The 21,075-nt window shown below is 41.1% G+C and overlaps 2 protein-coding genes across 2 annotated transcripts in view; one reads left to right on the top strand and one right to left on the bottom strand.

Moving 5' to 3' along the window:
• The window catches only part of METAP1D (methionyl aminopeptidase type 1D, mitochondrial), a 77,893-nt gene extending 60,920 nt beyond the window's left edge, over nucleotides 1-16,973 (bottom strand). Inside the window, exon 1 of the mRNA XM_066346600.1 lies at nucleotides 16,846-16,973. Within this exon, the coding sequence (XP_066202697.1) occupies nucleotides 16,846-16,885 (40 nt within the window). The 5' untranslated portion in view covers nucleotides 16,886-16,973. The remainder of the gene's footprint in view (nucleotides 1-16,845) is intronic.
• A 94-nt stretch (nucleotides 16,974-17,067) lies between these two features.
• The window catches only part of SLC25A12 (solute carrier family 25 member 12), a 209,209-nt gene continuing 205,201 nt past the window's right edge, over nucleotides 17,068-21,075 (top strand). Inside the window, exon 1 of the mRNA XM_066346580.1 lies at nucleotides 17,068-17,181. Within this exon, the coding sequence (XP_066202677.1) occupies nucleotides 17,164-17,181 (18 nt within the window). The 5' untranslated portion in view covers nucleotides 17,068-17,163. The remainder of the gene's footprint in view (nucleotides 17,182-21,075) is intronic.

Raw genomic sequence — 21,075 nt, 5'->3', positions numbered from 1 at the left:
GGCTCACCAGCTTGAACGAGCTGTTGCTGGCTTGAGCATGGGATCATAGACATGACCTAATGGTCGCTGGCTTGAGCCCAAAGGTTGCTGGCTTGAAGCCCAAGGTCACTGGCTTGAGCAAGGGGTCACTAGCTCTGCTGTAGCCCCCCCATCAAGGCACATATGAGAAAGCAATCAATGAACAACTAAGGTGTTGCAACGAAGAATTGATGCTTCTCATCTCTCTCCCTTCCTATCTGTCTGTCCCTATCTGTCCGTCTCTCTGTCTCTGTCACACACACAAAAAGATATTATTGATTGATTTTACAGAGAGAGGAGATGGGGGAGAGGAGAGGAATATCAATTCATAGTTGCTTCACTTTACCTTTTACTTTATTTGTTCATTTGTTGTTTCTTGTATGTGCCTGGACCAGGCAAGCCCAGGTTGTTGAACCAGTGACCTCAGCGTTCCAGGTCCACATTCTAGCCACTGTGCCACCACAGGCCAGACTGCATGATCTACTTTTACTGTACCTCTTGTAGATTAAGGCATGAGCCTTTAAAATCAGAGAGAATAGGAGAAGAGTCCAAGGAGGCACAGGGGAAGAAGACTGGAAGCTGAAAAGCAGATGATGGCACAAAAAACAACTTAGTGGAACCAAGAAAACTGAACCCTGTTTAGGAAGTGGAGAGTGGTGACAACTCCCTGGGACCAACTGATGGCCTTGGTTTCTCAAGACATAAGGGTGAAGTTGAGCTAAAATAAGGAACAGTGGTTTAAAATCTGTATAATTTAAACACTGACAAATCCCCAGATCACATACTCTACAAAATGGAATGACTACCCTTCTACCATTTTGGCAAAAGAAGTATTCTCAGACAGTAAAACAGAAGGTCTCTGAATGGAGCACACCAGGGAGAGTTGAGGGTGGGGTACTATAATTAATATAGGGAATTAAGTGAACAATTACATTCTTGGGTGCTGAGACCCACTCCCCACTTCAAGCCCTAGCACTTAGCTTCCGGAAGGTTGGCAGCCAGGCTCTCACTTTTCCAGAGGAGATTAGTAGAGCCTCATTCTGAGGACTTTGAATAGCCTAGAAAAAATGAACTTAGCCTGACCTGTGGTGGCGCAGTGGATAAAGCGTTGACCTGGAAATGCTGAGGTCGCCGGTTCGAAGCCCTGGGCTTGCCTGGTCAAGGCACATATGGGAGTTGATGCTTCCAGCTCCTCCCCCCTTCTCTCTCTCTGTCTCTCTCTCCTCTCTCTCCCTCTCTGTCTCTCTCTCTCTCTCCTCTCTAAAAATGAATAAATAAAATAAAAATAAAATTTAAAAAAAAATGAACTTAAAATACTGACAGGAGACCCCTCAGGATAATAGCCCACTCACATCACACACAGCTCAGAGCTGACCCATAGCAACCTGCCCCCTCTACTTGCTCAGAGTTTTCATTCATTGTTTGTATTTTTACTTTTCATTCTGAAGTAATTTTAGACCTACAGAAAATAGTACAAAGAAAACAAGAGTACAGAATTTCTATATATGCTGCATCCAGTTTACCGTAATGTAACATTTTACATAACCATAGTTTTATCATCAATATCAGAAAATTAATATTAGTAGATGACTATTAACCAAAGTATGGATCTTTTATTTGAATTTTACCGATTTTTCCACTAATGCCCCTTTTTCTGTTTCAGGATCCAATCAATATTCCATGTTGTAATTATTTAAGTCTTCCTAATCTTCTACAATTTTGTGACAGTTTCTCAGTCTTTCCTTGTCTTTCATGAGCCCACTCAGCTTTTTAAATTTCCCACTCTTATAAAGAAGTAAATAACCATGGATTTTCAGATAGCTGAGAAAGCCTCTTATATAAAAGATAAATACAAAACAAACTCAGAGGAAACAGAATATACAGAGAAAAAAAATTCTAGAAAACTATTAATAATATACTCAAGAAAAATATTGCAACCATGAAACAAGAACAAAATACTATTTAAGTGAGGTTGTCAGCTTGAGCACCGGCTCATCCAACTTGAGTACGGGCTCACCAGCTTGAGCAAGGGGTCACCGGCTTGAACATGGGATCATAGACATGATCCCAAGGTCGCTGGTTTGAGCAAGGGTTACTGGCTTGGCTGGAGCCCCTAGTCAAGGCACATATGAGAAAGCAACCAATGAACAGCTAAGGTGCCGCAACTATGAGTTGATGCTTTTCATCTCTCCCACTTCCTGTCTGTCTTCCCTTTCTGAACTTAAAAAAAAAACTTTCAGGGAATAAGATAGAGATTAAAAATATGAATGACAGGCCTGACCTGTGGTGGCGCAGTGGATAAAGCATCGACCTGGAATGCTGAGGTTACAGGTTCAAAACCCTGGGCTTGGCCTGACCTGTGGTGGCACAGTGGATAAAGTATCGACCTGGAAATGCTAAGGTCGCCAGTTCGAAACACTGGGCTTGCCTGGTCAAGGCACATATGGGAGTTGATGCTTCCTGCTTCTCCCCTCCTTCTCTCTCTCTCTCTCTCTCTCTCTTCTCTCTCTCTCTCTCTCCTTTCTATAATGAATAAATAAAATTAAAAAACAAAACAAAGCAAAAAAAGACCCTGGGCTTGCCTGGTCAAGGCACATATGGGAGTTGATGCTTCCTGCTCCTCCTATTCTCTCTCTATCTCTCCCTCTCTCTCTCTCTCTCCCCTCTCTCTCTAATAAAAATGAATAAATAAAATCTAAAAAAGTAAATAAATAAAAAAAATTTAAATTAAAAAAAATATATGAATGACAGAAATGAAAACCTCAATTGAAGGGGCAGAAAATAAACTTGAGGAACTCTTCCAGAAAGGAGAGCAAAATGGCAAAGTCCGGAGGGAACCCAGGCATTGAAAGAACAACCATAAAAGTGAGAATATGATTTTAAAATGTGATATGTGTTATGAAGTGTGGACCACAATGAAGGAACATACTGGGAGGTGGAGTGGGTGGGTGGTAGAGAGGGTCAGGAAATCCCTCAAGAATAAGCAAAAATTAGCCGAATGGAAACTGGGGAAGAGCCGTTCAAGTACAAAGGAAGGCCTAGGGAATTAGAGTACCTGTTCAGCAGGCTAGCAGACAGGAGAGGAAAAACAAGGCAGCAGGCTTTTCATAGTAGTGCCATGAGAAGCCAAAGAAAGGGTTTAAAGGGGATTGAAACAGTCCAATGTGCTTTTAAAATGACCACTTGTCTGGGCCCTGGCTGGTTGGCTCAGCAGTAGAGCGCTGGCCTGGCATGCGGGGGACCCGGGTTCGATTCCCGGCCAGGGCACATGGGAGAGGCGCCCATTTGCTTCTCCAGCCCCCCCCCCCTCCTTCCTCTCTGTCTCTCTCTTCCCCTCCTGCAGCCAAGGCTCCATTGGATGGCCCTGGTGCTGGGGATGGCTCCTTGGCCTCTGCCCCAGGCGCTAGAGTGGCTCTGCTCTGGTCACGAGAGCATCGCCCCTGGTGGGCGTGCCGGGTGGATCCCCGGTCGGTCGCATGCGGGAGTCTGTCTGACTGTCTCTCCCGTTTCCAGCTTCAGAAAAATACAAAACAAAACAAAACAAAAAAAACCGACCACTTGTCTGCAGTGTGGAGATAAACTGAAGGAAGTAGTTTAATGACTGTATAATAGACCCTCTCTTCTTATGGATAGATCAGAATTTATTTAATCATCCCTCTACTGTATTGGACATTTAGGATATTTCCAGTTCCTTGCGTTGTAATATAAGCAACACTGTGATAGACATCCTTGGAACTAAACTTTTGCCAGCATCTCTGGTAATTTTCTGAATATAGATGTCTAAAAGTAGAAATAATAATTGAGTTAAAAGGTATGAAATTTTCTGGCTTTTTTTAAAAAGTTCTTTTTAAAAGATAAAGATTTGGATTATTAAATATGAGAAATCTTCACAAAATGGGTATTTCCCTACCTATGCAGTTAAATATCCATAGATTACCTATGTAAAAGATTTTAAAAGTCTACTTGTATGCAAATTATTATTCCATTTATTTGCTTTTAAAAAATGGTAAGCACTTAAGTTATCAAAATTGGTACTGTCCAACTTCTTGGTTGGGATGAGCCACATTTAAAACAATCAACATGCTCGCAAGCAGGCTGTACTTCTGAATCAAATGACTACACAATCTAAAATTTTTTCATTATGACTGACAATCTAAAGAAACCCTCTCAATGTAATGTACTCTCCTATGGGTATATCGATTTGTGGTTTAATTTTTGTTATAACAATACTTTTTGTTAAAAATATATTCACAAATCTGATCATTAAAAGCTTTATCAGACCGTGTTTCCCAATGATGCGCATGTGCATGGTCCCGTTCTGCCCAGCAGAACTGTTGTTTTGCCCTCTCCATTCTCCTCAACTCTCACATGTGACCTCTTTCACACGCAAATTTACCTCTTTTGTTCCTTGTCTTGCTGACATCGCCATACATAAACTCCTTCACCTCTTACCTCCTTTCCACTCACATTCTGTGTCTATGTAGACCCGCTCTCTCACCTCAAGCTCTGATACACTCATTTTCTCTTCAACTGATGTGGTCCCTTCCACGTCTCCTTCCACACTCCTTTACTCTCACTTTATTCTTCCCTCAGACTTCTTGACCCCCTCACCTCTCCTACCACACGCTCCAACAACTGCTGCCCTTGGTCCTAGTTCTGGAAAGGGCTGTTGGCCAGGAAATCTGCCAGGGTGGCTGACGGGATAATTGGAACAAGGGAGGGGGTACAGATGCATGGATGCAGGGCATGAGGAGACCAGGTGGCCAGCCAGGGTTTCCCAGGCCTCTGTGGCAGGAGGGGGTGGGCCTGAACTAAAGGACGGCCGCCAAAGCAGGGGACAGAGGTGGAGTCCTGCTGCTCAACAGCAGGAGTGCACACAGAAATGCTCTGTGGCCTGGATGGGTTCTGAGAGTTGCCAGTTGGACATACTGACCTAGACAACTAATTAAGACATGTTCAAGGTCTGCTGAACAGAACAGTCTTTTAAAGTAGGCTAAATCCCCTGTTAAAGAGTTGCTGATTTTTTCTCTCCCTAAATTTTCCAGATTTAATCCTAGTAAGAACCGGAAGACAAATCAGACCTGAGTACTGAAAAATCTGACACACCCTGAATGTTAGAGTTACTGTACTTTGGAAACAAACCAGGTATCTGGTAAACACTAAGGGATCTAGTAGGTATGCTTGATGAGCATTTGTATTAAGAAGGAATTTAAGATCAAGGTTAGGAATGATTAATATGCATGCAGGAAGTCATCAACATTTAAGCATAAGCAATATGAGTCTCATTAAATCTTCAATCACTTCCTATTGCCTGAAGGAATTGGTAGTAGTCTAATGATTAAAGCAATAACATTAAAGTAGAAAACAGTATTAGAAAAGATTAATACAATTGACAAACCCCTGGCTAGACTCACTAAGGAAAAAAGAGAAAAGACTCATATAAACAAAATCAGAAATGAAAGAGAAGTCATCACAGACATCATAGATATACAAAGGATCACACTAGAATACTATGAAAACCTATATGCCACCAAATTCAATAATCTCGAAAAAAGGATAAGTTCTTAGAAATATATATCCTTACTAGACTGAATCATGAAGAATGGAAAATCTAAATAGACCAATCAACAGTGAGGAAATTGAAACAACAATCAAAAATCTCCCCAAAAATAAAAATCCAGGACCAGATATATGGCTTGACTAGTGAATTCTACCAAACATTCAAAGAAGATTTAATACCTATCTTTCTCAAATTCTTCCAAAAAATTGAAGAAGAGGCAATACTTTCTAATACATTTTATGAAGCCAACAAAACCCTGATATTAAAACCTGGCAAGGATAACACACACACACACACACACACACACACACACACTCACACACACACACACACATACCAGACCAGTATCTCTGATAAATACAAATACAAAAATCCTAAACAAAATATTAGTAAATTAACTACAATACATCAGAAAAATAACATATCACAATTGAGTGGGGTTAATTTCAGGGCACAAGGATGATTCAAAATACACAAATCAATCAATATAATATACCACATTAAAAAAACAAAGAATAAAAATTATATCTTACCAATAGAAGCAGAAAATGTATTTGATAAGAGACAATACCCATTTATGATTAAAATACTCAATAAAATAGGTATAGAAAGAAAGTACCTCAACATATGACATAACAAAGCCACATATGACAAGCCCTCAGCTCATATTGTATTCTGTGGTAAAAAACTGAATGCTTTTTCTCTAAAATCAGGAATAAGACAAAGATGCCCATTCTTACCACTCTTATTCAACATAGTACTGGAAGACCTAGTCAATGCAATCAGACAAGAGAAAGCAGTAAAAGACATCCAAATTTGGAATAAAGAAGTAAAAGTGTCGCTTTTTGCAGATGACATAATTCTGTATATAGAAAACCCCAAAGACTCCACCAAAAAAATATTTGAAACTATGATAAATACAGTAAAGTGGCAGGATACAAAAATCACTGTACAGAAATTCACTGCTTTTCTGTATACTAACAATGAAATTTCATTAAAAGAAATTTTAAAAAACCAATGCCTTTTGTAATTGCAACCAAAAGAATAAAATACCTAGAAATTAACTTAACAAAAAATGTGAAGGACCTATCTACTGAAAACTAGAAAGCATTATTAAAAGAGACGGAAAAAGACACAACAAAATGGAAAGCTATTCCATATTCATGGATTGAAAGAATCAATATAGCTCAAATGGCCATATAACCCAAAGCAATGCAGTCATCTCTTGCCATATCGCAGTTCACATTTTGCAATCTCACTGTATCGTGGATTTTTAAATTGTATATATCTAATTTTGTATTGTGGATTTTTTGCTGTATTGCGGGATTTTGTGATATATAAGTATTTTTATATATTTATTATTTAAATTATTTTTGCAGTAAAATAAGCATTTTCTAGGCTAAAAATGAAAACAATATAAAAATATTAATTAAAACATATTAAAAGAATATTAAATTAAAATAAAGCCTTAAATATATATATAAATAATAAAATAAATATAAGGTCGCTACTTCACAGATTTTTGCCTATATTGGGGGGTTTTGGAATCTAACCCCCGAGATAGACAAGAGACCACTGTATACAGATTTAATGCAGTATCCAACAAAATATCAATGACATTTTTAAAACTGACTTTTAGAGAGAGAGAGGAAAGAAGAGAGACAAAGACACTGAGAGAAAGAGAGATTTGTTGTTTCACTTATTCATGCTGTCATTGGTTGATTCTTGTATGTGCCCTGACCAGGAATTGAACCGCTAATTGGCATGTCAGAATGATGCTCCAACCAAACAGCTACTTGGCCAAGGTCCCCAATGACATTTTTTAAAGAAATAGAGCAACAAAAACAAAATATCAGATGTGTATGGAACCACAAAAGATCCCAATTAGCCAAAGTAATTCTCAGAAAAAAAGAATGAAGCCAGAGGTATCACGCTATCTGACTTCAAATTATACAACAGAGCTATGATAATCAAAAGAGCATGGTGCCTGACCAGGCGGTGGCGCAGTGGATAGAGCGTTGTACTGGGATGTAGAAAGACCCAGGTTCAAGACCTTGAGGTCACCAGTTTGAGCGCAGGCTCAACTGGTTTGAGCAAAAGCTCACCAGCATGGACCCAAGGTCGCTGGCTTGAGCAAGGGGTTACTCGGTCTGCTGAAGGCTCACGGTCAAGGCACATATGAGTAAGCAATCAATGAACAACTAAGGTGTCGCAATGAAAAACTGATGATTGATGCTTCTCATCTCTCTCTGTTCCTATCTATCCCTCTCTCTGACTCTCTCTGTCTCTGTAAAAAAAAAAAAGAGCATGGTATTGGCAGAAAAATAGACACGTACATCAATGAAAAAGAATTGAGAGCCCAGAAATAAAACCACATGTATATGGGGAAAAAAAAAAATATATATATATATGTATGTATATATTTGCATTTTTCTGAAGTGAGAAGCAGGGAGGCAGAGAGACAGACTCCTGCATGTACTTGACCGGGATCCACCCGGCAAGCCCACTAGGGGGCGATGCTCTGCCCATCTAGGGCGTTGCTCCATTGCAACCAGAGCCATTTTAGTGCCTGAGGCAGAGATCATGGAGCCATCCTCAGAGCCCGGGCCAACTTTGCTTCAATGCAGCCTTGGCTGCCGGAGGGGAAGAGAGAGATAGAGAGAAAGGAGAGGGGGAAGAGTGGAGAAGTAGAATGGCGCTTCTCCTGTGTGCCCTGGCCGGTAATCAAACCTGGGACTTCCACACGCCGGGCTGACTCTCTACCACTGAGCCAACCATCCAGGGCTGGGTAAAAAAAATTTGACAAAGGTGCCAAAAACATACAATGGAGAAAATAAAGACTGGTGGAAAAATTGGAAAGCCACACGCAAACGAATGAAACTAGATAACAGTTGGACCTGGTCAGTTGGCTCAGTGGTAAAGTGTCGGCCTGGCATATGGAAGTCCTGGGTTCAATTCCCAGTCAGAGCACATAGAAGAAGTAACCATCTGCTTCTCCTCTCCTCCCCCTCTCCCTTCTCTCTCTCTCTCTCTCCCTTTTCCCCTCCTGCAGCCATGGTTTGATTGATTTGAGCATGTTGGCCTTAGGCACTGAGGATGGTTCATAGAGCCTCTGCCTCAGGTGCTAAAAATAGCTCGGTTACAAGCATGGGCCACAAACTGGGCAGAGCATCGGCCACAGATGGGGGCTACAGGGTGGATCCTAGCTGGGGTGAGTGTGGAGTCTGTCTATCTCCCCTCCTTTCACATAAAAAAAAGAAACTAGATTACAGTTTGTCTGTTGTACAAAAATTAATTTAAAATGGATTAAAGATCTAAATACAAGATCTGAAACAATAAATTACATAGAAGAAAACATAGGTACTATATTTATGAACTTGGTTGTAGAGAATATTTTATGAATCTGACCCCAAAGGTAAGGGAATTAAAAGCAAAAATAAATGAATGAGACTATATCAAACTAAAAAGCTTCTACACAGCAAAAGAAACTGACAACAAAACAAAAAGGCAATCAACTGAATGTGAGATTCATTTTTATTCTCTGGCTAGCGACAGAGTTTAAGTCACAGGAAGGTTTTAATTAACATTAGCATTTTCTACATCAAGCAGGAACTGCATACCAAACAATTCTAAGTTGGTTTGGCAAAACAGAACCCATTTTCCTACAGAAGCTATACAAGATAGTAAGGATCTCAGGTCAGCTGACAAAATTTTAAGTCTAGTCGTTTCTCGCCATATTGCAGTTCACTTTTCACGGTTTCACTGTATCGCAGATTTTTAAATTGTATATATCTAATTTTGTATTGCAAATTTTTCACTATATTGTGGTATTTTGCGGTATGTAGGTATTTTTATATATTTATTATTCCAATTATTTTTGCAGTAAGATAAGCATTTTCTAGCCTAAAAAATATAAAATATATAAAATACATTAATTAAGACATATTAAAAGAATATTAAATCAAAATAAAATACATATACAGCAGATGAGTAGACAAAGACTCACAAGTATGGAAATGCAGCTAATTCATGATCATCTTCATCATTCAAGATGTAGCATATTCACCGGTGAGTACCCATATAGAAATTTATATGTTATTAAAATTAGGTAGGTTTAAGAGTGTAGAAAGTGTTTAAGAGCATAGGAAGTGTTTATAAGAGTGTGGGAAAGGTTAATAACAGTGTGGGAAAGGTTAATAACTGTGGGAAAGGTTTATAAGAGTGTGGGGAGGGTTTATAAAGCCTTAAAATATATATAAATAATAAAATAAATGTAAAGTCACTATTTCTCGAATTTTCACCTATTGCGGGGGTTCTGGAACCTAACCCCTGAGAAAGACGAGGGACCACTGTACTTAATTCATGAGGTACAGTAGTCCCTCCCCTACTTAGAGGCTAAATTTTTGAAAAACCACTACGGTAAAAACCACTGAGGTAAACCATTCCTCTCAGTGGAGGAATCTATGGCCTTACGGTCACAAATAAACAGAAGCACTTGTAAATATTTTTTACATTTGTTAAAACAAAAAAACTTCCAACAATAATAAAATATTAGTAGCATTATATACATCTTAAATTATATGTAGTAAAGAGTATATAGAAGTAATTTTCACTTAATCATTCTTTGATCATGAGAATCTTAAAGATATTCCTTTCCTACATGACACATTTACATAGACATTTTGCTTTGTTGCAGAGAGTATGCATAGTAAAAGACATTTTCTCCTGGGTCTTGTCTCATTCAAACACTCAATGCCTTTTGAATCTCTCTCTCTTTTTTTAATACAGTAAAATAAAAGTGACCATTTTGGACAAGAAAACTGCTATCTGCTCAGTGCATAAAGTTCAAACACATTATGTACAAGGAAAGTAAAAATCATTCCAATCTCACCATTTGGAATCACCACTATGAACATGTGAGTGAACATCATTCTTGGTATCTCTTTGTGCGTATATAGTATACATAAGAAAACAAAGATATGTACTTTACATAAGTGAGACATGCTATTCTGTACCCCGCCTTTTTTTCTCAGAATATGTCAATGGCTATTTAAGTCTACAGTACATTCACATCATCTTTTTAAATAGAAGCATATCACTCCACTGCATGGATGTACCATAATTTATTTAGCCATTCTCTTATCAGTGAACATTTCAGATTTTGTTCGATATTTCCCAATTATTAAGTTATAGTCTTATTCATATATCTTTGCACACTCATCCTATTGCTCTCATCTGATACTCTTCAAAGCAGAATTGTTAGATAAAAGGCATATATACCTTGCACCCTGATACACATTGCCACGCAGCTCTCTGGAAAGGCCAAACTATTTCACACATGCACCAACAGTGCCTTTCTTAGATTTTCTGCTGAACTTGCCAACCCGCTGTCCCCTCTCCTCTAACAGCTTCAGCTCCCTCCACATGAACTGTGGAAGGACAGTAGGATAGTGCTTAGGTCTAAGGGCTTACTTTTATCAGCTTCCTTTTCTCCCATGGCTACATTGCTTAAACTTCAAGTATTTCTTTTTTAGATTTCTCCTCTTCCCCTTCCAACCTATATTTTTCTAATAATTTCTTAATAAATATGACTCACAATTCAAATTATCTGGAATTAAATTCTCATACATGCCAAAAAAAGGTATGAGGAAGTAAAATTGCCTTAAATTATTCTTGGAGGGAGATGAAAGATAAAAGGGGGTGGAGGAATGGAGGAACGAATAAAGTTACTGTCTTCGCCTGTCATGTGAAAACACTTGACATTTTGTGATAATTCATCTTTAAACTTGCCATATAACTTTTGTGCATAAATATTTCTACAGGATGTTCCATTCTGAAAAGTCTTTCATTCAGTTATGAAACTGAGTACTTACTATGTGCAGATACTGTGCTCCCTAAAAGTATATCTTGTTACCTTATATCTTGGTTCCAAGAGACTGATTGTTCCTTTCCAAAGTCACTACTCCTAGTTCCTACCCATCCCTTAGCTCAGGGGTCCCCAAACATTTTACACAGGGGGCCAGTTCACTGTCCCTCAGACCGTTGGAGGGCCGGACTATAAAAAAAAACTGTGAACAAATCCCTATGCACACTGCACATATCTTATTTTAAAGTAAAAAAACAAAACGGGAACAGATATAAATACAATATTTAAAATAAAGAACAAGTAAATTTAAATCAACAAACTGACCAGTATTTCAATGGGAACTATGGGCCTCTCACTGACCACCAATGAAAGAGGTGCCCCTTCCAGAAGTGTGGCGGGGGCGGATAAATGGCCTCAAGGGGCTGCATGAGGCCTGTGGGCTGTAGTTTGGGGACCCCTGCCTTAGCTCATGATGGAAGAGAGAAGTCTTTACAGCTTCTCAATTCAGTATGGTTTTTTGTTGTTGTTGTTGTTGTTTTTTCATTTTTCCAAAGCTGGAAACAGGGAGGCAGTCAGACAGACTCCCGCATGAGCCCGACCGGGATCCACCTGGCATGCCCACCAGGGGGCGATTTTCTGCCCCTCTGGGGCGTCGCTCTGTTGCATCCAGAGCCATTCTAGCGCCTGAGGCAGAGGCCACAGAGCCATCCCCAGCGCCCGGGCCATCTTTGCTCCAATGGAGCCTCGGCTGCAGGAGAGGAAGAGAGAGACAGAGAGGAAGGAGAGGGGGAGGGGTGGAGAAGCAGATGGGCGCTTCTCCTGTGTGCCCTGGCCGGGAATCGAACCTGGGACTCCTGCATGCCAGGCCGACGCTTGACCACTGACCCAACTGGCCAGGGCCTACAGCTTCTCAATCCAGTACGTTTTTAATGAGTTTAACATCAGGCCAGGTACTGTGCTTGTTAAGACAGACAGATAAGGCCCTGGCCAGTTTGCTCAGTGGTAGAGCACCAGCCAGGTGTGTGGAAGTCCTAGGTTCAACTTCCGGTCAGGGCACACAGGAAAAATGACTATCTACTTCTCCACCCTTCCCCTTCTCCCTTCTCTCTCTCTCTCTCTCTTTCTCTTTCTCTCTCTTTTCCCCTCATGTAACCATGGCTCAGTTGAAGCAAGTGGGCTCTGGGCACTGAGGATGGCTCCAGGGTCTCACTTCAGGTGCTAAAATAGCTCGGTTGCCAAGCAATGGAGCAACAGCCCCAGATGGGCAGAGCATCCCCCCAAACAGGGCTTGCTGGGTAGATCCTGGTCAGGGCGCATGTGGGAGTCTGTCTCTCTGCCTCCTTGCTTCATACTTAGGAAAAATTTTTAAAAAGTAAAAAAATTTTTAAAAAGACAGATAAGCTCTGGCTGGTTAGCTTAGTCAGTTAGAGCATTGGCCCAAAACACCAGGGTTGTGGGTTCAATCCCTGGTCAGGGCACAACTAAGTGGAACAACAAAATGAATGCTTCTCTCTCACTTCCTTCCTCTCTCTATCTCTCTAAAATCAATCAAATAAAGTTAAAAAAATAAGAAAAGACATCAAGAATTAATGTAGTAGGAATGCAGATGGTGAGAGGAGACTGGTAACTACTACATATAGAGTACACTATTACTAAAGCTACAATGAGTGAAAATCTTTATGACCTCTTAAGAGGTTAAAAAATATCTTCTTCCCATTTCCCAGAAGAGAAAGATGCTCATAGATGCTGATGATAAATCTTGGCACATTAAGACTTATAGTAGATTGAGGTATATCACTCTAAATCAGTGAAAGAGAGGAAGTGAGAGGAAAGAGGAGCCTTCATATATTAAGTCTTCAGTTTCAACTGAAGAAAAGGGAAAGCAGGGAGCAGGTGGTACAGGATACCTGTTTGTAATTTAAAACTAGCTATGAATGAACAGTCCATAAAGGGGACCTTTCCCCATCACTAAATTTCTTCCCCATGACACATTTTCTTTTTCTTTCTTTCTTACTTTCTTTCTTTTCTTTTCTTTTTTTTTTTTAGCGAGCGAGCGAGCGAGAGAGAGACAGAGACAAGAAGGGAGAGAGATGAGAAGCATCAATTCATACTTGGGGCACCTTAGTTGTTCATTGACTGCTCTCATATGTGCCTTGACCAGGGGGCTCCAGCTGAGCCAGTGACCCCTTGCACAAGCCAGCTACCTTAGGCTCAAGGTGGTGACCTTGCACTTCAAGCCAGCGACCTCTGGGTACAAGACAGAGACCCCATGCTCAAGCTGATGAGCCTATGGTCAAGCTGGCGACCTCGGGGTTTCAAACCTGGGTCCTCAGCATCCCGGGCCGATGCTCCATCCACTGCACCACCACCTAATCAAGCCTGATGACACATTTTCCCTTTCTCTTCTTTTGAGAAGATTCCTTTCTCAGTTATTGTAGTGCTGTGCGATATTGTGGGATGATTTATAGGAACTCATAACCTGATCTGACTTCCTGATAGTTGCTTTTCCCAAGATTCTCTGAACAACCATTTGTCAAAATCATAAATGACAAAAAATATTGTTATTTCTGTCATCTGCAAAGATATTACATACATATGTGTGTGTGTGTGTGTATAGATAACACATGTGTGTATTTGGCCTCCTCCTCCACCTTGGCTCCCCAGATCCTCTTTACCATTCCCTGCAGTGCACAAAAAAGAAGTCTAACCACCATTATTTTCTGTCAAAAGAAGAAACAGAAAAGTTACTTGAGTTTGAACTGGAGCCCAGATCTTAAGAGATGTAAATTAGTGCTCTTTTCACAAGGTTGCACTCTCATGTTGACCTCCACTCTTCCATTCAACCAGTTCAAAACACTGCCTACATCACCTTTCCCTCACACATCTTTCACTTCATAACTTCCTCTGGCTCCTTACTTATCTCCACTAACACTGAAATTCTGAGGTTTATCCACCTACCAACCTCCTTCCTCTCTAAAAACGTTCTCCTCTTTGCTTTTCAGACTTGTCCTGTCTCACCTGAACTTTGCACACTGATTTCTTTTTTTCCTCCCTTAGGTGAGGGGAGGAGAGATAGTGAGGCATACTTCCACACACACCCCAACCAGGATCCACCTGGAAACCTGTCTTGATCCAATGCTGAGTACCGAGCTATTTTTAGTGCCTGAGGCTGACAAGCTAGAAACAACCAAATTATCCTCAGCACTCTGGGCCACGCTTAAACAAATGAGGCCACTGGTGGCAAGAGGGGAAAAGAGAGAGAGAAGGGGAAGAGGAAGCATAAGAGGGAGGGGAAGAGAAGCAGATGGTCGCTTCTCCTGTGTGCACTGACTGGAATCGAACCCAAACATCCACACACCCAGCTGATGCTCTATCCACTGAGCCATTTGCCAGATCCCACATGGATTTCTATGAAGAGACCATGCCAGGGAGTGCAGATAAATGAGCATTAAAAGGCTTGACCTCTGATGGTGCAATTGATAAAGTATTGACCTGGAACACTGAGGTTGGCAGTTCAAAACCCTGGGCCTACCTGGTCAAAGCACAAATGGAAGTTAATGCTTCCTGCTCCTCCCCCTTCTCTCTCTCTTTCTCTCCCTTCTCTAAAATGAGTAAATAAAATCTTTAGTCTGACCAGGAGGTGGTGCAGTGGACAGAGAGTCAGACTGGGATGCAGAGGACCCAGGTTCGAAACCCCGAGGTCCCGGCTTGAGCGTGGGCTCACCAGTTTGAGCGAGGGTTCACTGGGGGCTTGAGTGTGGGATCATAGACATGACCCCATGGTCACTGGCTTGAACAAGGGGTCACTTGTTCTGCTGTAGCCCCACCCCCAGCCCGGGTCAAGGCACATCTGAGAAAGCAATCAATGAACAACTAAGGTGCTACAACAGAGAACTGATGCTTCTCATCTCTCTCCCTTCCTGTCTGTCCCTATCTGTCCCTCTCTGTGTCTCTGTCACACATACACAAAAAATCAGTCATGTTCAAATGCTCATTTTGCCTCTTACAATCTGTGTGACTAGTCATATTATTTAACTCCTCTGTCTCACTCTTCTCATCTGCAGGTAGGGAATAATGCCTAACTCATTGTTTTTATTTTGTTTGAGAGAGGTAGGGAAAGAGAGGGAGAGGAATAGAGCTGTTCCTGTATGTGCCCTGACCTGGGATCAAACTGACAGCCTCCATGCTCCAATAGGAGGCTTCACCACACTATCTGTCTGGCCAGGGCTTACAGAGAGAGGAAGGGAGAGAGAGGGAAGGGGGAAAGGAAGCATTCATCCTCAGTCGTGCATTCTCTGGTTGTTTCCCGGGTGTGCCCTGACTGGAGATCAAACTGCAACCTTGTCTGTTGGAGTAACACTGAGCTAACCAGCCAGGGCCTCTCATTGGGTTTTATAAGGTATCTAGCATATGTAGTGCGCTTAACACAGTGTCATGTACTAAAAGGTACTTAACAATTTACTATAAAAGTGATGTTTACCATGCCTGACCTGTGGTGGCGCAGTGGATAAAGTGTGAACCTGGAAATGCTGAGGTTGCCGGTTCAAAACCCTGGGCTTGCCTGGTCAAGGCACATATGGGAGTTGATGCTTTCTGCTCCTCCCCCCTTTTCTCTCTCTCTCTCCCCTCTCTATAATGAATAAATAAAATCTTTAAATAAAAAAAATAAAATAAAAGTGATATTTACCTCATAGGAATGTTATGCCTACACGACTGATACTTAAGTAGTCTCTCATAAAGTTTTTCCTCTTTCCCTATCCTTGAAACACTTCCTAGTTCTTTCCAACAAAGATTCAGAAACTAGTTCAAACCCAACAAAGATTTCCGTAATTCAGCTGCAGAAGTATTTGTACATACACTAAAATGTCACCTCTTACACAAGGATAACACTGGCTGAGTTACCCAGACATAATCCTCCTCTTCTTAACCTTCAGTCACTGGAAGAATATAACCACATTTTTCAAGTTCCCCAAAGACGTGCTGTATCATGTCGACAGATACAAGTGCCTTATCTGTGGCAACTGGGTCTCTGGGCGCATTTCAGTTACCTTAAGTTCATCGCCTAGCAGCCGGAATAAGTAAGTTTGCTACTTAAATAAGTTTGCTAAGTAATCATACAACTGAGGTGGGGGGAGAAAACTTCAGACAATGTCCCATAAATCTCAAGGAGTGACTGAGAATAGATGCCACGCAGTGACGTGGTCTAGGCGAGTGACAAGTGAACAAATCTGTTCCTGCGGCGTGTCAGTGTCATCGTGTGTGCCTGCGTGTATCCGTAGAACTGGAATTACATTGCTGTACGCCGCGATGTCTGAGCGCGAACGTGTATCCCTTTGAACCCAAGTACACAGCGAGGGAGCGACAGTGCGAACCACAGCGGGGCTGTCCTCCCGATGCTTACCTCTATGGACGAGCAGGTGGACGCCGCTGGGCGCCGCCATGTTGGCGCCGGTCACGTGGCCGCGAGCACTCGCTCGCTTCCCTGCCCCGCCCGCAGGAGCCGTCCAGTCGCAGCCCCGCGGAAGACCTGAGGCGCCGAGACCGCCCGAGGGGAGCGCGCGTGCGCGCGGGGGCCTGACTGCGGGAGCCCCAGCGGTCGAGCGGCGCCAGCACCGGGACCTGCAAGGGAACCCACGGCCGGCTCAGCCGGCTACGGCCGCGAGAGGCGGGTTCCAGCCGCGGCTCGCGCGCTCGCTCTGCGCCCTGGCGCCCAGGTGGGATGGAAGAAGCCTATCAGGTAAGCGTGGCATCCAGTATTTTAGCATCAACATTTTGGTGCATGGAAACGTGAAGTTGGGAGGAAATAATAAAGCACAATCTAGCATTCAACATAGCACTTTGCATTGTTTGCCACTTTGTTGCAAATTATTTCCTTGGATTCAATTGAAAGGTAAAATTTGGTTGAAAGTCACCAGCTGCCCTTTGGCAGTCCCATAATCTACATTACTCAGCAGAGACTCCAGACAAGACAGGATTTACATGCAACTGCAAAATCTATTCTGGGCACTCCAGTGGGTATGTTCAGGGGACTTCTCATTTCCCAAGGACACCCCCCCCCCCCGCCACCCCCCACCCCCCACCCCCCATTAGCTGCATCAACTGGAGTCTTCATTCTAAATTTGACTTTTATGAATGAGAGGATGACGTCTGCCAGTTACACTGCCAAAAGATGCAGCCTACAGAAGGCCAATTGTGAGTCAAGTGAGAGAGCTGATGTATCCCGGGTGATGACAGTGCCCATTTGTACCAAATTCAGCTTTCCTCTTATCTCCGTTTTGGGGCAGATTCCATCCTGTCATGGACCAGGTGTTATTCATCTTGATAGCCTGGTGCCCATCAAAGAACTAATACGCAAGGAATGTCTGGTGAAAGAATTGAACTCTCCATGGAACCTCTCAAACTAAGAATGTAACAGTTCTCTGTACTTTAAATGCGATGAAGATGGATAAGGATTCTTGGGAAATGTGTTTCCTACTTAATATTCAAGAATTTAATTATCCACTCTGAAAAATCCAGACAGTTCAGAAACAAGGAAAGGAAAAAATGCAAGTCCCCTTCCTCACTCTGTGTACACTCCACAATCCCACTCTCCAGATACAACCACTGTGTGCATCGTTCCATGCCTATTATAGGCAAATGTGTAAATATTTTAAATGGAATTACAGACTTACTCTTATGACTTGTTTTTTCCATTCATCATAAACATCAAATCTCAGAACACTTATCTTGAGCTCATTCTTTTTAATGACTACATAGTGCTGAAATTTTTTTTTAGGAGAATGAATTTTGGCAGTTCATTAGGACACATGCTGTACTTTTTGGAGATCCAGTTTTGGATGCTTTGGGTCACCTTGAAAGATAAAGAGAAATTATGTTTTCCACTGAGGTAAATAAGATGTACAAGGATGAGAATGAAAAGGACTCCTGCCTGACCTATGCTGGCGCAGTGGATAAAGCATCGACCTGGATGGGACGCTGGGGTTGCCAGTTTGAAACCACAGGCTTGCTCAGTCAAGGCACATAGAATAAGGAGTTGATGCTCCCCCCACCCCACCTTTTGCACTTTCTCTCTCTCTCCTCGCTCTAAAATCAAATGAAAAAAAAAATACTCCTATAGGTTACTTCAAGCTTCACCTTTTTCAAACTCAGACCAATTCTGAGAAGGTTTTTGAACATGGTAAATCTGTTCTTTGTATAAGTGAGTGCGTGAAAGGATCCTGAGAGGTCACAGGGCACAAAGTCTCAGGAAGGTCAGAAGGCATTGAGCTCAATTTCAAACACTTCTTAAGTAGAACACATGTTCACATGATTTCGGTCAGCCAACCTGGGAAAAGTATTGCACAATTTATTCCCCTGCAACTAGAAGTACAAGGAAAAAGAAACACTATGAGGACTCGGGTGGTACCACCCTGGTGGAGTCCCCAATGAGTTCAGCATAGAATGTGGATATCTAAAATGAGCAAGAAATGAAGCAGATAGTAACTTGAGAGGAGATAGCTCATCCACTGATCCTTGATTTGGCTTCTTTTATACAACATCCTTCAGATAGTAGAAGGATTAAAAGCTATCAGCATGTGTTATCCTAAATTATCAATTTATGAGATATATGCATACTGGCCAATAGGATAAAGGGCTAGACCATTGATAATCTGAGACCCCTTGCAAGTCTAACATTCTGTGACCCTGGGCATTATGTTTCAAACTAGATGAATGGCCACTACTGACTCACTATTCATTTCTGCCCATCTTCCCACCTGTGAAATTCAAGTTAACTATATTGTAGCACCTCACTGATAAGAACTCCCTCCATTATTCAGATTTTGTACTTAGGGTTCCTGAGTAAAAGTTGAATAACTTTTCAAAACCAGGGTTCAAGAAATAAAGGATAATTTCTTAATACCTTCAGTTTCTGTGTCCAAAAATTCATTCTTCAATAGTAAAATATTTTTATTAATCATGATTAATTATTGTTTTTATAGGTCTTTTACCTTGATTTTTAACAAGCAGACTTGACTCAAAGGAACCACTGAGCTAAAGCCAGCCTATTACCTTGGTTTTAAAAAGATTATATCTTGTGTCTGACCTGTGGTGGCACAGTGGATAAAACGGTGACCTGAAATTCTGAGGTCGCCAGTTTGAAACCCCGGTCTTGCCTGGTCAAGGCACATATGGGAGTTGATGCTTCCTGCTCCTCCCCGCTTCTCTGTCCTCTCTAAAATGAATAAATAAAATCTTAAAGAAAAAAAAAGACTATCTTGTTAGCATCTTTCTAAATCTTTGTGTTTCTTTTTAGTAAAAGAAATAAATCAGAAAATAAATTCTGATATTTATATTTTTGAAGTTAGTTTTACCTTCCTCCTTCTACTTAATATTTTATTATAGACTTATTCCATATAAGATTTTCAAAAATTGTATATAGTTTGTGATAATATTCAAGTTATTTCCATATCTGTAATGTATGTATTGAATTTGTGATTCACACTTACATTTCTAAATGCTCTAAGGGGGTTATGTGACATGAAATTCTTTCAAAATAAAATTTGCTTTGTAATACATCATTTCATAACTTGTTTCACAAGTTTAGATTTGAAATACTCATTAGACCCTGCCTGGTAGCTCAGTTAGATAGAGTCTTGTCCCGATATGCCAAGGTTGCAGGTTCGGTTTCTGGTCTGGGCACATAGAATAATCAACCAATTAATGCGTAAATAAATGGAGCAGTAGATTAACGTTTCTCTCTCTCACCCTTTCTCCCTCTCCCTTACTCTAAGTTCAATCAATAAGTAAAAAGTACTTACTAGAATACTTAAAAATATAGACTATAAAATAAAGACTAAGGTGCTTACATATCTATAGAAGAAAACTATTATATATGAACATGTAAAACTAACTGGAAAGAAGATGTATTTTTTACTGGGCACAGAGCAGTTCTATGGCCTGTGAAGTACACTGACGCCCTGGGCCCTGCCCAGCTTCTGTGGCGCTGTCACATAGCCTTCATTCACCCTTCCTGGCCTTGCTCATCAGTTTTTCCATCTGAATCAGAAAAATTAGGATTTTAATTTGATTTCAGGATAATTTTAGCATTTTACTCTATAGCTTGAAAAGAGTATTTCTAATCCTGCTCTCTAATTTGTCCAATTTTAATATGAAGATATATTTTTCTTTATTTACATTTAAGTCAAATAAATATTCTTTCCAGGAACTAAGAGTCCTGCATAAATATAATCTGTACACACAACAGGGGCCTCTCTTTATTGCTGATCGGAACTCTAAATTTAAGGCCCAGCTTCAAAGGATTATGTGTTCAAGCAGGTTTCTAGGGCACTCTTAGCCAGCTTGCTGGCAGAATGTCGTTTCCTTTACCAATTAATTGAAACAATAATAGATACGCTACTGGTAATCTAGGAGTACCTTCAGAGCAATGCGTAAATGCTCCATGTTTTTTGAGGAAAAGTAATGCAATATGCAAAGCAGTTGTGTAATCACCTGGCTTTTTCCTTGTGCTTGTGCCCTTTCCTTGAACTATAGTTGCCAGGAAGGAGTCCAGGTAAAAGGAAAGCAGATTTAGTTGTATGAAACTCTCATGCTCCTCTCATTTTTGATTTGTCTAATGACATTTTCTCAGTCA

The sequence above is a fragment of the Saccopteryx leptura genome, chromosome 7 (assembly GCF_036850995.1).
Source record: "Saccopteryx leptura isolate mSacLep1 chromosome 7, mSacLep1_pri_phased_curated, whole genome shotgun sequence".
Classification (NCBI taxonomy): domain Eukaryota; kingdom Metazoa; phylum Chordata; class Mammalia; order Chiroptera; family Emballonuridae; genus Saccopteryx; species Saccopteryx leptura.
Note: the sequence above shows the minus strand (reverse complement) of the source record. Positions and strands in the feature narration are given on the sequence as shown.